At 36.3% G+C, this 15,831-nt stretch overlaps 1 protein-coding gene across 12 annotated transcripts in view; it reads left to right on the top strand.

Annotated features, from left to right (window-relative positions):
• The window catches only part of ERC2 (ELKS/RAB6-interacting/CAST family member 2), a 404,073-nt gene that overhangs the window by 50,337 nt on the left and 337,905 nt on the right, over positions 1–15,831 (top strand). For all 12 annotated transcript variants that reach the window (XR_009115064.1, XR_009115063.1, XR_009115065.1 and 9 more), the window contains one exon: positions 762–1,178. Coding sequence is in view for 1 of the 12 variants with exons in the window: in XM_058031993.1 (XP_057887976.1) it covers positions 762–1,178 (417 nt within the window). In the remaining 11 variants the exon portion in view is untranslated. The remainder of the gene's footprint in view (positions 1–761; positions 1,179–15,831) is intronic.

The following is a 15,831-nucleotide window of genomic DNA, read 5'->3' on the forward strand; positions in this document are numbered from 1 at the left end:
CAATAAAATTATTTTTTTCTGTTGAAGATACTTTTTGTTGAATTCAGTTCTTTCTGTTGAATCTCCTTTGCTTGCATCTGACCTTTATTTATGTTGATTTTGCTTCATTTTTTTGTTTACCATGCTGTTCAGTTTTTGGATGCCAGAAGAACAAAGGTTTGTCCGCTACTTGCAGTAAATTTTTCAAAATTCAGTATCGCTTATTGTGGGGTTTTTTTGTTTGCTTTTTAGAGATGCAGTAATCCTGTTTACTAAAATTTTCATAGCTTTAGCTTCCAAAATGAAAAACGAAACCAACCAGCCCCAACTCAGCCCTTCCCCAAAGTCCCCTTTAATTGTAGTGAGGGCTTTGATTGACTTTATGAACAGCAGTACTGTTGAGCACCATGAAGAGCAGATTTATCTTTAGTCTATGAGGTAATTTAGAAAACATGGACTACTGAGTCTTTGAGCTTTGTAGGTACACATTGATTGTTCTAATGGATGTGTCACTGCCTAGTGTTTGCATTTGTTGCTATTATCTGTAGTTGACATTATTTTGTGTCTGTGTATGTTGTCTTCTTTTTTCTTTCTAGAAGTACTTGAAAGATATCATTACAAATATTGTCACTTGCATTTGATATTTTATAAGATCATTTGGTATACTTCCATTACTAATTCTAATGACTTTTTGTAACAGCATACAACATAACTTGAATCAAATACCAATTCTACAATCAGATCCTAAGCTAATTTTTTCTCTTTTGTCTTCTTTATTGCAGCATCTGCAAATGACAATCCAGGCACTTCAAGATGAGCTTAGAACCCAGAGAGACCTTAACCATCTTCTCCAGCAAGAAAGTGGGAACCGAGGGGCTGAGCATTTTACCATTGAGCTCACGGAGGAGAATTTTCGAAGACTTCAGGCAGAGCATGATAGACAAGCTAAAGAGCTCTTCCTGTTGAGAAAAACTCTAGAAGAAATGGAGCTTAGGATTGAAACACAAAAGCAAACACTAAATGCCAGAGATGAATCAATAAAAAAGCTTCTAGAGATGTTGCAAAGTAAAGGTTTGCCTTCTAAAGGAATGGAAGATGACAATGAAAGAACTCGAAGGATGGCAGAGGCTGAATCTCAGGTTAATCATTTAGAAGTGATTTTAGATCAAAAGGAGAAGGAAAACATGCATCTTAGAGAGGTAATTCAAAACTCATTTATTTGTTTAAAGTACATATTTTTGTTAAAAATAGTCGTGGAACTTGTTGCAGTTTCAGAAATATAACTAGAATAGTTAAGTGTTTTCTTTTTGTGCTCTAATTTTTGGATGAAAAGGATAGCAGGCATTTGTTTTACATCTGTAATAAGTACTCAGCAGGACTATATTTGAAAGCAAAAATAAGAAAGTATGGAAGGGAAGTAGGTATATTTGGGCTTATTGTTTCTGAAATGTTGCTTTGCAAAATTTCTTTATCCTTTCATTTTGATGAAGCGATATCTGGCAAGTGAAGACTAGACCTACTGAAGAGGGAAGTGACACCTGCTTCTGCTCTAAGGAGTCATGAGTACATGCTACTTTTGTGTTGGATTTTTATGTCTCTAGTGTTTGAAAAGAGTGTTATTTTAAAATAATTTTCCTTCCATACAAACAAAGGCTTCTGCCTATGTGTATTTCTAATGTATTTTCATGTGGGGGGAAACTCCAACTTTTTACATAAATACACTGTACTGTCACATAAAAACACTGTGCTGCTGACTGTGCTCTACTTTGAGAAAACCTAAATTTGATCCCTAGCCCACCTGCACCAGCTGCCTACATCACTTGTAAATACATTTTTGGGACTGGATTTGGCATGATTGGATTAGTACAATTGAAAGAAAATCTGGCCTGGTGTCAAGCCCATCTGCCCCTTTAGATGCCAGCAGTGTTCTCATGTGACTGTCAGGCAAACAAGGCAGGCCAGTCTTCCTCACAAAGACCTTGCTCAGGAGGGTGGAAATTTGCAGGGAGGTTGTGGATAACGACACACAGCAAGGGAAGTCAGGAGAAACATGTCTGTTCACTGAGAAACTCAGCAGCAGTGTGGTCGCTGCAAACACCAGTTTGCCTGATGACTCAAAGCACAAATGAAATTAGTGCAAGAGCTTAAGAATTAAGCTTGAGATTAAGAACAGTCTATTTACATCTAGAGATGGTTGGCAAAATATTTTCTTTGCTGTGGATAAATTATTTTATATTTAGCTTATGTTCCTCTCTAACCTAGAATATATTGAGGACTCAGTAGTTTCTGCTGTCAATTTGAAGCTTAGAAAGTGGAAAATGTCATGATAGGCTTCAGTAAAGCTTTCTTGTGAAGATTGGATCCTGAATCTTTTCACAGGCAGAATTTTAATTGAAACTGGTGTAATGCAATAATAGATCCTGAAAGGAATTGCATAAGGAGCTAATGATACTGAATATGTGATGAGGAAGGGTTGTGGCGTAAGTTCTATAAACTAGCAGACAAGTTTGTGGATTTAGGTCTGCATACACTCTGTTTTCAAAGATGGGTAATTATGTGATTTTTTTTTTCATGTGTTGTATCAGTGTCAATTAAGTTTGTGAGCCCCAATTTGGCTATTTATGGGACATGAGGAAATTTGAAGAAAGTTTCTAATGGGAACGATTATCAAGGACAATAAGAAGTAGAACTAAATTGAGCTTGAAAACTAGATGAAATGTAAGCTTTCAAGTAAAGCCAATTGGCATCCAGATTACTGATTAGTCCAAGACATGCTGAGAGGAGATATTTAGGGCTACCTACAGACTGTGCATGTTTCTCCTGTATTTATATTGAATTAATTTGATGTTCCTCCCAGTTGTTCTCAGTGGCAGGGAAAACGGTTGTTTCTCCCTCAGTAAACTGAGGGAATATATATGAATATAAAGGCTGTCTTTTTCTGGAGTTCTGCAAGTGTAGAATGGGATTTACTGCTAATGACATGCTGATATACCTTGGTAAGTGATCAAGGTTTAAAATTTTACTGCATTTGTTGCTTGGAATCTGTCCCAGCCAGATTGGCAGGAACTGTCTGATGTTTTGGACATTTTGGCTCACAATTTCATTGTTTTTATAAGAATTCAAGGCTTTGGGTGCAGTCTCTCTTTCCAGCTCTCTTTCTGTTGCACATAGTATTTATAGGTTTTATTTTTATTTATTTTTAAGTGTCTGCATATTTGAAGTTGTAGGGAGCTTGGAAGTATGATGTGTAGGCTATAGGAACTCTTTAGAAACAAAATGTTTTAGTAGGTGCCTGTTTGTTTATCCAGTACTCTGGATTTTATTGTTCTGGTTCTTGGAAAATGTACTGAGGTTCAAATTTTTTCTTTTGCTTTCTTGTTGTGGAAAGTTGTCTGCATGCTTTGAAGTAACATCAGACCTTATGTGTAGTTTAAAAGTATTACATATTTGTTAAAATTCCAAATAGATCAACCTTTGATCTTTATGTGTAACTTGCTAAATCCTTGTTCTGCAGTGCTCATTTGAATTTGTGTCTCTGCTTTTAGTCTTCATCCTGCACAATACAGGTTCTCAGTATGATAAAACAGAGGTTACTAGGTTGAGTCTTCTGCAGCAGCCTCCCCAGTGGATTAATATTTTTTTTCTGTAACTGGTGTTTGTAGTTTTTCATCCTAACTGTGTAAATCACCTGGCAGAGTTACTGAACATTTGTTTTTCCTCCTGAGAATGCTTTAAAAGTAAGCTAGAACTTGGATACATTCTTAATGACTTTCGTTCATGAATTATTTAGAATTCACTCAAATTGTGTTAATCTTTCTATATCCTTAACAAAATATCTGTCATTTTAGAATATAATCTAAAATATTCTGCTTTCTTTATTTTTACAGGTTGGAGTATAGCTCAAGTGTTGAGTGTATTTCTGAGAAACTAGTATGGGGTCATGTGTAACGTTCTGTTTGATGAAATCCTGGATGGCTGTTTTTTGTCTCCAATTCGTTTTGCTATTTTATTTCTGCTGCTGCACTTGAAATTGTCTGTACCAGGGGAGATTTAGGGAGATTCAGGGATGCCTTCATGGAAAGGGTTGTTAAATGCTGGAATGGACAACTTGGGGAAGTGATGGGGTCCCCATCCCTGAAGGTGTTCAAGAAATGACTGGGTTTGACACTCAGTGCCCTGGTCTGATTGACAAGGTGGAGCTTTCCAAAGACTTTAGACTTGATGGTCTTGGATGCCTTTTCCAACCTTAATGACTTGGTGATTCTGTGAAACAGGGATGATAAAATTCTGTGTAGCATCATATGAAGTTATTCAACAAATAGGGTTTGTGTCAGTTTACCTTTACAATGATTCTGCTGTAGTTTCCAGCAGAAAGAGTGCTGTCTGTAGAAAAAAGTTAACATGGTGCAAATTAACTGAAGACAGCTGATTTTATACAGCCTCAACATCACATTAAAATGTAAATGTAGAGATGGACTTCTCAGAAGCCCTTTGCTGTTGGAGTTTAATTAAAAATTACTTTCGATCTGAATTTTTCAGTTCATGAAATCTAAGTGTGTACCAACCTAGCTAGAAGAAGATCAAGTCTTACATGTTGAGCTCTTGACCATGTTTTCCCCTAATGCAACCATAATTTTCTCTCTTATTCTGTGCATTTCTTAGTGCTTTAAAACAGTGCAAAGCTGGAATTTGTTATTTTCATTAATTTTGTTCATATTTTAGATAATTCAGCATGCTGGTGTAGAAAGCTATTAATAATCCCTGGTGGATGATGTTTTGACTAAACCAGAGAATTAAACTACCATGTTGTGAGAGAAACTGAAGCAAGTGGTCCTGAAACACTGGGAAATAGGGACAGCCTCTTGAACACACCTGTATCTCAAGTGAATATCAGTTCTCTCTCCTTGACCTGCACCTCCTGAGCACTGATCCTACAAGGAATAGAATTGTAAAGGAGATGTTCTTTGTTACTTCTTTGTTACTCCACAGCTGATTTTGTCTAGCTGGTAACTTTTTCACTTAACTAGGTAGAGAGAAATAACTTCTTGTTATCTGTCAGACTCTACCACCTTGTCAATTATTAATTTTCTGGCAATTTCACACAAGAATGCACATTATCAGAAATAAATATCCTACTGTTCTGATTGGCTGGTTATCCAAGAAGTATGCAGAAATTTCTTGGTTTTAAGCCATTGATTGCTTCTTGCCCTTCCCCCACCCACCCTCCTGAGTAGCCTCAGCAGAATTTGATAATTATAGCTGCCTTGAAAGATCTGGAAGTTCTCCAGGCTTTAGATGGCATTTCTTACAGAAAGTACAGGTGAGAGTAATGGAATTGGCTGGTGTACTAGAGGCAGAGAAATAACTCCAGAAAACAAAACTTTTTTTTTTCCCCTCATTTGCTTTCATATTCTTTTAGGAGATACAGGCTAACTGCGAGGTGTTGACTTGGTGGCCCTCAGAGATTGTACCTTTTTGCAGTGTGCAATCCATGCGTTTTTAAACTTTGTTTCACAAAAGCAAACTTGTGATGACAGTTTTACTCAAGCTTTGTGTTTGAGGGCCTTAGCAGTGGCAAATGTGAGATGCATTATAGAGCAGGAGAAAGAGAATAAAGCTGAAGTTGGAATCCTGCTCTTTTACAGGAATAGCAAAGAATGCCAATGTCGGCAAGGTTCACTAAAATTTTGGGAAATAAGCTGTGTAAAAAATGGGGTTAAAATGGGGTTAGACTTCTTTCCTCTATCAAAGAATTTAAAATCTAGGCAATAAGCTTTCACAGGGATAGCAGGATTCCCAGCTTGGAGAGAGTTATAGCAAAGGTTTCCTGGGGTCCTGATTCACAAAGCAAGAGAGAACAAATGTAGCTCTGAGAAACAGTGTGAGCACGTGTTGCTGCTGCAGTTTTGGGAGATGGAGCCTCTTAAGAGAGTGTTGAGCTCTGTTTCATGCTTTCTGAGGATTTCTGCCCAGATTGCACTTGGTTTTCCATCACTGTTAGACTGAGTCCTAGTTAGCCTTTAACTAACTAAATTCACTCAAGTATTTTTGTTAGTGTTTTTCAAAGGTAGATGAACTTTTTTTTTTTTTTTCAGAAAACAAGAATAAAAGTTTTTGCTTTGATAAGAAACTTAATGTATCCTGTGGGGAACACAGTGGTCTTTGCAAGTAGATTTAAGGAAAAAGATGTTCTTGGTTTGTTAGTGATTGAAAATCTGTCTTGAAGCCATAACGTCATACTGTGACTTTCTTCATGTTCAGAATGAAATATCATAAAGATCACTAAATATATATTCTTGTCAGAAAACACAAGATGCCTGCTCTAAAGTTCTTAAATTGGTTATCACATGTCTCTTCTAGAATTTTAAATAAACATTTGTTTCTCTATAACTTTGGGAGAACTGTAGGTAATATGGGGATTTTATCATGTGGAAATCTAGCACAGATGTTTGGTATTACTTTTTTTTAAACATAGTGACCACACATTATTTACTCTAAGTACCATTAAGTATTTTTTTATTATTGCTATTAAAAACTTGCCTAAGGCAAAGTCCCACTAAGTCTCTAGTGAAGTCAAATGTTAAAATTCCAGCAAGTATTTTATTATATATACATACACATATATTACACATGCCCTCTCTGTACAACATACAATTTCACTAAAACAAATTCTGAGATCATATAGGATTTTATATACACATTTTAACTCTTATCTTGCATGTATTCTTAAAATAATGTTGTTGCTCATGGTTTAAAGTTACAGCTTTTTTTGTATTTAGTAGAAAAGAAGAACAACACATCTTTATAATAATTTAAAGTGTACTTCTAAACTTTCAAGGGGCTTTTTAAAACTTTGCTCTATCTTTGAACTCAGCTTGGTCAAATAACGAAGGCTGCTGATAGGATTTGAACTGCCATCATGAATTAGTTATTGCATGTTTTTAAAGTTATTAATGGAGCAAAGTTCCTTCTTCCACTGTGAATAGAACAGATGCCTTGCAGACTTTTGGTGTTTACTGTAAATGTCTTACACTGGAGCCAGTAGTAATTTACTAAGGAAATGCTTTATCGACACCAAACGTTTCTTCCCTGAAGTTGGTTACACAGATTAACAACCATTCTAGGCTGAGCTTTTTAATTAGGTTCATTAGTACCTCTTTCCTTTTATTTCTCCTGCCTCAACTCATAATATTTTATCTTATTTGCTCTAAAGCCAATTGCTTTTTATCAAAATATCAATAGTAATATGTGTTTTTAAGGTGACCCCTTAAATATACAGAAGGACTCTGCAGTGTTGGCAGTTGCTGGAGACATGAGAAAATAGACAGAACCTGATTATGCTGTAGAGAACAGTTGTTACTTCTAACATAGCCCATTCAGATTTTGCTGTGCCCTGTGATATTCTTGCCAGGGTGCTTGGTTGCAGTAGTTTTTATAAGTCCATGAGGGATTGGAAAGCTTTGTTCATTTAGAAATCACTTTCTTTAAAAGCAAGATTGACCTCCATGACACCACCACCAGTAGTTTGGGATCTCATATATGAGAAAGCTGTCAGTTTGCCACTGCCATGTCTCATACTAACAACTAAAAAATTATTTTTTGGAAGAGGGAAAACCCAGATTCATAAATAAGCTGGATTTCTGTACCTTTCTATGTGTGAAGGTGATCAGTATTGGTCCTGCCAGCATTCCTGGAAAGTGCATCCTTTAGAAGGCAATCTGGAGACTGGCTTAAATTGCTGTAATTCCAGTGCTGTCCCCAGAGATAAAATACTGTCTTTGCAAGGCTCTTTGCTCAGTTCACACATTTACTACTTCCTGGTTGCATGTTAAAAGTTTGGAGACAAGCCATAATGAAATAGAGAAAAATGATCAATTTTGGTTTCTTTCATATTCCCTGTTCTGTAAATGTGCTGCTACTCATTTCTGTGCCAATAACTTCATTTTTCTGTAATGTAATTAACTTTCTCTAGCTCCATCTTCCTTTTTTGTGAGAATGACTATAGCTCATGGAGGTGACTCACAGCTCTGAGATGTTAATGTGTTTTCTCAGAATCAGAACTGAATTTCCAGGGAAGGGGAGAGTTGGCCAGCCTGGAATTCCAGTGTACACTTCTCTGATTTAGACCCTCTCTGTTAGCTGAGTTGAAATTGCTTTGTCTTAGGAAACACTCAGCCTTTTACCTGGGCTGGAAATCCATGTGTTGTCACACGAGCTGGAGTTGCAGAAAGCTGCAACAGGCCAATCTCCTGCCAGAGTCTACATCTATATATATGTATACATATATATATGTATGAGCACACTTTCTCCCTTGTGAGAATGCAAAGACTGAAAAGAAGAAAATGTTTTTCATCTTCAAAAACAACCTCCTCCCTCCTCTACCCCCCAGTCTGCTAAAAAAATAAGTTTTTCATTTACTACATTTTTTCCTTGTGCGAGTCTTAAACTTTGTGTAAGAAAATGAGTTTTGCCTTGGTATGTGCTGGCTTATTTTAGTAATGAAAGTGGAAGTTTTATTGTAGGTAGTAGAACACAGCTAATAATGTAAACCCTTTCTAAAGTTTCACCTAAAACTCAGCTTAATGAAGGAAAAGTATAATGTTAGATTAAACTGTTTAACAAAACAGTATTTCTGATTTAGTGAATAGATGATCATATCCTAATTTTATAGATGTAGTTAATTGCTTGTGAGGCAATCCTGATAATAGAAGAATTTTTTTGTTGTTAACAGTTTGAGGCTGGTATTCCAACATGATTATAAGGCTGTCAATATATTTATGCACAAAATAAAATTTGATAATGGCTATTAACATATTTAATCTCCCTATAAATATTTGGCTAAAATTTTGTGAATGATAATGCTCTGAAAGACATATCCACCAAAAATGTGGATATGTTTGAAAGAACTGAGGACAAAATTCTGAGGTGTTTTTTTTTTTTTTGAGTCAGATGAGGTCAGTGGGATTGACTGATTTAAAGGGAATATGATTAGATTTGAGAGAATAAATGAGTCCAGACTTGGTTACTGGTAGGCTACATTTGTTGGAAGGAAGTAGTTTGCTGTAGCTTTTCTGTAGGTGGAACTAATGTCTTCACCTGCTTGGTTTATTTCCATATATCAGCGCATCATCTTTTCCCTGAAACATAACCCTTTAAAAAACAAAACAACCCACATGTTTTAGAGCCATTTGTGTCTAATGAGTGTATTTAGGATAGCTACTGGCTCTGTGTGTTCTTCATTGCCCTGCTTTTTATGGAATTCACTTGAATGTATTCTTTCTAAATATACAATTTGTGTTCTTTCCTAGAGACTTGTGATAATGGAAGATTTTTGATGTAGTCCAAGTTCCACTGATAGTAATTTAAAAAAAAAGAAAAATGATGTAATAATTGTTAGAGTGATGCTTAGTCAGCTGATGGCTGTACTTGTTAACTGCAAACAGATTCTCAGTGGTGCTCCACTGGCTGCTGTATGCTCCATTAACAAAGTTCTTATACTACCATTGCTCTGCAGTGTTGTCTTGTTCCTAATTGCATTCAGACCAGTATTTTTTGGGAAAAAATTCTAAATGGGGCTAATAAAGGGCCATTTATTAAAGGGAATGAGCTGTACACACCTTTCTCCTTAAAGTATGCATGTGGAGAATGCTTTATTTTCATTTTTAATAGATAATTAACATCTAGCTATCTATTTTTATAGTCAAACTGCTTTAATTGATTTTGACTCTTACATATTTAATTTCCCTGAATATAAATTTATTCATAAAAGTACACAGACCTTAGATTTTAGATTTATAACAATGAATACATGCTAAAATATGTGGTTTTATTTTCTTTTGCTCATTATTTGACTCAAAACTAAACATTGGAAAAGTATTTCTTTAGTGTATAATCGTTAGAAGGATAACTTTGGAAATTTCTCAATTCATGAGATCCTTTGAGCAAGTTCCTGCAAATATTGACTTAAATTAATTTCTACTTTCTCGTTATCTGCTGGATTTTTGCAAGGTTTATTAACTAGAGTGGTAGTCTTCAGATGCTGAGCAAGAAACAGTGCATTGCTTACTAGGTATTTGAAAGTATAGGAAAAAAATATGAGGCCCTAAATAATTCCTAAAAATCAGCCAGTAGCTAACTGGAAGATTTGCATCCTTCACATAGAGCATGAAGGCACTAGATGGCTCTCTTGAACGAGGATTGTGTTTCAGCCTTGTTTTCACAGACTCTCACCCTATTTGTTATTTTTCATTGCTCATTTTAGAGTGGGAGTCAATGCAAAGACAATTCCACATGGATTTTATTTGAGTCTGTGATCTGAATGCAGTTTAGAACAGCTAAGTCTGAGAACCAAAGCAAGGGGACTGAAAAGAGTAGTGCAGCTTTCTACAGAAAATCAGGAATGCAGTCTGAAGAGATTGGTGGAATTCGGTCCCACTGTGTTAGTCAAGGATTATAATTTGATTTACAAAAGTTCAAGAGCAAACTAAGGAGTCATTTTCCTCTTTGTATGAGTTGGAGTTTCACCACATCTGCTCTGATACTGCAACTGCAACACATCTGCAAGCACATTGGGGAACCAGCAGTGCCCATTTCAGGTGTTAGCAGGTTTGGAGCAGTGCTGAATTAAACCACAGCCTCTCTCAGCTTGGGGCACCTGTGGGACACTGGGCACTCCCATTGCTACGGCTTTTCTTCTTTCAATATCTGAAGGAAGAAGCTGCCATTCAAAAGAGCAGTGTTTTCATGCAGAAAGCACATTTCTCTGCTACATCTTAATCATAGGTAGTGTCATTGCTGATGAAGTTTTCTGTCCCCAGCTATGACTAATTAAGCTTGCTGCTATTTGCTGTCTCAGAAGTGATTGTGCAGGTGCCAAATAGATGAGAACACACAATATACTATCTGATCAACTGTCTTTGCTGTCATCTATTAAACAGTTACAGTATCCTTGGAGAGTTACCACTCTGATAATTCCATAAGATGTAGCATTCATTCTCTCTTTCTTTATAAAAAAAAAAAAAAAATTAAAAATTTTAAAATTTTTTGTACCTCAAATGAAAGCTGCTTGTGCAGGTTTTCATAGCTTGAGCAACATAATGATGAACAAATATGTGCTAGACAATTTTTCTGATTTTGTAGTGCCTTTACACGTACATGCCACAAACAACCTTTTTCCCTTGTAGAGCTTTCTCGCAAAGAAGTAGAATCTAAATTTTGTTTAAAAATATACCACTGTAGCACAGGAGGAAGGATTTTCATTGTTATTCCAGATACATTGATGCAGATGCATTGTTATCCCAACAAAAATGTCGATCTGTTTCAGAGCCTTGGTGGACTGAACACCTGCATGTTTCAGTCAGAGCAATCAGTTTGTTCTCACTTGTTCCTGATCTGCCTGGAGAGAGTAATTTTCAGCTCTCAACTTGCAGATGGCATATTTTCACATAGGAGGACATGTGGCAGAGAAAAGATTTTCTGCTGATAACGAGTTTCAGAAACCATTATCAAAATAATGTTACCTTTCAGCCTCTCAGGAGTATTGTGGGTGTTTACAGAGGTCTTGGCAGAGCTTCCTCCCCATCTGCACCATTAAGGCACAGCATGATTTGCCAGAAAAAGGAATTCTTACCAAGAGATTGGGAACAGACAAGCATAGGCCCCAAGGAAAAAAGTTCATTTTTAACACCAACTCAGATAATAGAATTTGTCAAAACAATAGTGGGCTTCAGGATGGTAAGATGGAGCTTCTGGAAGGATTCCAAACTGAGGCTACTTTGATCATTTGTTTCTGCTGTGTCCTTCATCAGGAGGGGTTTATTGCCTCTATCACATGTATCTGGAAGCCAGGTGCCACATCCAAAATTTTTCTTTAATTTATTAACCATTTTTTTCTGAATGGCTTGCTTTCCAGCATTCTAAAAAAATAATGGTTTAAACATCCAGAAAACCTGAGTGTTTTTTGTGTCTGATAGAAAAAATTGCATTAGAAATTTTTATAAAATCTTCCCTTTTATTTCTTTGGAAATAAACAAATTATGAGTGCGTTATTAGCAGGCTTAATATTCCCAGTATATGAATTTATGGTTGTTGAACTTCACAAGCATGTTTTATTCAGTTTTGTGGAGCTTTAGATTTAATATCAAATGTTTGAATATTGCTTATGATCCTTTCCTTCTAGAATCATTGAGCAGAATGACAGAGATTAACTCCATAAATGAGTGAAAGTGTAGGCTGTAAAATTACAAATGCTGCTGAGCAGGGTTTGAAACTGGTATATGTGTCATGATATTGCGATATTTGTGAAATGCTTACTAGTTATTTACAAAATGCTGACAATTTGAGCAGAAACTCTCCTGGGAAGAAGAGGAAAAGAGCTGGCTTAACATATTTACCTTGCCAGCTGTAAGAGTTATGCACTTTTTTTGGATAGATACTTACTACAGGAAAGTAAAATTTAGGCAATTTACAGCATGAATGAATTTATGGAGAAAGCTTGTTTTGTCAGATTGAAATAGGTTTTATACATGATTTGAACAATTGCATTTGCCATTATGACAGCTAAATTTATTTGACTGTGTTCTGCCCAGGTCACAATTATGTATTGCAGATTTGGCAGTCATTGGTGCTCCTGGTCTTTCCCTAGAGGTTGCAGCAACTCACAGCTTTATGAAAGAGCTGCAAGAATTCCCTTACCATGAGAAGGGTAAGGAGAACAGCCTCTCCTTCTTTTTCAGAGCTGAGCTAAATATTCCAGATCTAATGTTTGGAAGTTTTGTCTACCATCCCTTTTCCATTTCACTTTGAAGGAGGAATTCAGCAATAACAATATCAGCCCAGTATCAGGCTGAAACAATTGAGACTATTCCGTGGTACTTTTGTCTCACTTTGGTGTTTACTGTGTCTCATCATCGGGTGATTGTGATGAAGCCATACTCGGAATTTTTGCCCAAGACAAGTTTCAGAATTAAACATTTAATCAAGTTATATGCTAATTGATATTTCTTTAGAGACAACTTTTTGTCTGAAGGTTTGGAGCCCTTCTTCCCTGAACTGTTAGTCCCAAGGGCAGCTTAAAAATGTTACTGTCTCTGTGAACACCTTCTGAATTGCTGTTAAGTATCTAACTCTGAATCTATTCAGCAATTTTCTTTCCTGAAGTGTTACATAGTGCTTGGGGTTCACTGAGAGGGAAACACCAGGACAAGCAACTTGGAAGAAGTAAGGTTTACCAGCTTGTCTGTCCTCTGGATTTCTTTGGGATGTTTTGACCCTTTCTGTATTCAACTTGACACCCTCCTCCACTCTCATCAGTACCTGGGGCCCAAAGATCAGCAGCAGTCATGCCTTGTTCTTCCCTCTCTCATGCTGGGAGTGCAGCCCTGCTGCAGGTGCACAGTGAGGTGCAGCTGTTGCCCAGCTCTGTTCCAGGTGTGTGCAGCACAGCAGTGACTTTGTGTGGCTGCCTGGCTCTCACACCTGCCTGGTGCACAGCTTGGGCTTCACTCCCAACCTCCTGCTAAAGCAATTGCTTGGGAATGACAGCTGCACCTACGTAAATACAAACAGCATACACAAAATACATGTCCATGTACACACTCTGAATTGTTCTCTTCCAAGTGCATTTCCTGGCTGCGGGAATATAGTATTCTATGTAAGTAATGTACCATATATAGCATCTTATATAAAGTGATTTTTGTGGTATTAATGGATCTGTAAAAATGTTTTGGGGAATGATTTAGTTTTCTTGCATGATAGGAGTATTAGGTGAAATGTCTCATGAAAAAGATGGATTCTGAAGATAGACAAATGTTCTTTTAAAGATCTTTGGGACAAGTATTTTATTTTTTCTCCAGTGTAAATTCAAACTTGCTTACTGTATCCTTAAGTGCTCTAACAATTCTGAGACAGTTATAATACCAATGCTTCTGTCATGAATGTTTCCAAATGCAAAAGTAACTTTTGTTTAGTGTCACAATAGAATTTATATAAATGTTAGAAAGAAGAAAATGGTGAGATTTTGAATGTAGGAATGTAATTCTCTATAGAACACCTATTTTGTTTTCAGAAATAAGATTGCACTAATTCTGTCTTTTGCATGCTTTCAGAGCTCTGGTTGTCTAACTTGTACCTTTCAGCATTTAAGATTTGAAGCACTATACATCATGATTCTTGGTGTTAAAATAAATTTTAAAAAATGGCACTTCCTGTGGAGAGGCAGTGCATACAGTGAGCATGTTGTAACTGTGGAGTCTTACAGAACACCTGGCAGTTATAGAGATGTACTTCAGAAAATAGTTTTTCCAGTGCTTTCTTGAGTGAACAGCCTATCAAAAGCTTGCTAGGAAAAGGAAATATATTTAAAAGTATTCATTGTATTCTCAGCTGTGTTAAACCAGTATATTAAGAGTGGATTTATGCACTCTGGTACCTGAACAAAGTAATTTGTATTGGGATTGTTCAATGTGATGACAGAACTGGAAGTCATTATTACATTACACTTGTGTTTCTTGTTGCTGGCAAGTTCCTGAAGGACATGAGATTTTAGATGTTGTCACACTGAGACAGAGTCTCACCTAACCTGGAAACCAGCAAGATAAAAAAGCAGGAAATGACCTGTAAAGAACAAAGTTCTTTGGGGTTTTTCAGGGACTGGTTGGGGATTTCTTGAAAAGGAACTGAAGTAATGATTGATCGTGGAGGAAGGAGGGAAAATAATGAGGTGTCGTTAATTTTTCATAATTGTCAACACTACAGGTGATAACTGGAAGCAATGTATTGCTTTGTCTTGAAAGCACATGTCAAAAGCTGTTTTAGATGTCATTGTACCATAACAGCTGAGCCAAAATATAGTGTGCTTATATAGGAATCTGTTAATCTTGCCTAATTTAATGCAATGAGAAATCAAATCTAACTTTTTTGTTTGTTTTCTAAGTTGGGGTTAAATGAGCAAGCAATTCTTTGACTTTTTAGTGAAAGCCTGTCTTGCTTCAAGTGTTAAGATAAAATAGCACTGAATTAAAAGGTGGTTTTAAACTGGTTTTTTTAGTAGCTCATGGACTGTTACAGTATGGGCTGTGATTTATTTATCTGTTTTTTAGTGGGCCATCTGTTCATTGCTAAATAGCAAGAAAATAGGAAAGGCAAAAATATCAGAAAGTAACTGAGAAAAGTCTTATACTGCAGCTTGGTGGGTGGCATGTGAAAAATACAATTTCTTCACTGACTTTAAGACTGTGTGTACATTATCATAGCAGCAGAATAGTTTTGGAGCTAAGGAGTTTAGTACTAAGGATATTTTAGGGGATTTATATTAGGTGGGTTTTTTAATCTCTGCCCTTTTTGATATAAAGATCAAAACTAAAGGTCTGTGAGATGGTTAAGATATATTGTGTTAGAGATAATGATGGTTTTACAGAACTGTTTCTACGGGCCATTAGGCTGTAGTGTTGCTCTTTCATAATTCCCATTACTACAATGCATTGTTTAGTTCATGCACACCATGTTTAGGCAATAAACAAAAATCCAGAGCATGTGGAAAGTTCATTTTTTAGAGGTTTTGGAAAAATCTAATTATATGAGATAATGTGTTACGGTAATGCAAAAGCTTCAGTATAAAATACATTCACTGTAACCTGAGCAGTGCCCAGACTGCTTTCTGTTAAATGTTCTCTGTTGGAAATTACTGGCATTAAAATCTCAGCAGTTTTTTTTTTCCCGGATCCTTTGAACAACTGTTTTTATGAATTTGCTAAAGTCTTGACAAAATCTAATTTCATAACTTAGAATATTTAAGATGTTTTGTTTTCATGTAATATCACCAGAGAAGTGGTCTGAGAAGTAGCAGTGAGATGT

This window comes from Melospiza georgiana, chromosome 11 (assembly GCF_028018845.1).
Source record: "Melospiza georgiana isolate bMelGeo1 chromosome 11, bMelGeo1.pri, whole genome shotgun sequence".
Classification (NCBI taxonomy): Eukaryota; Metazoa; Chordata; class Aves; order Passeriformes; family Passerellidae; genus Melospiza; species Melospiza georgiana.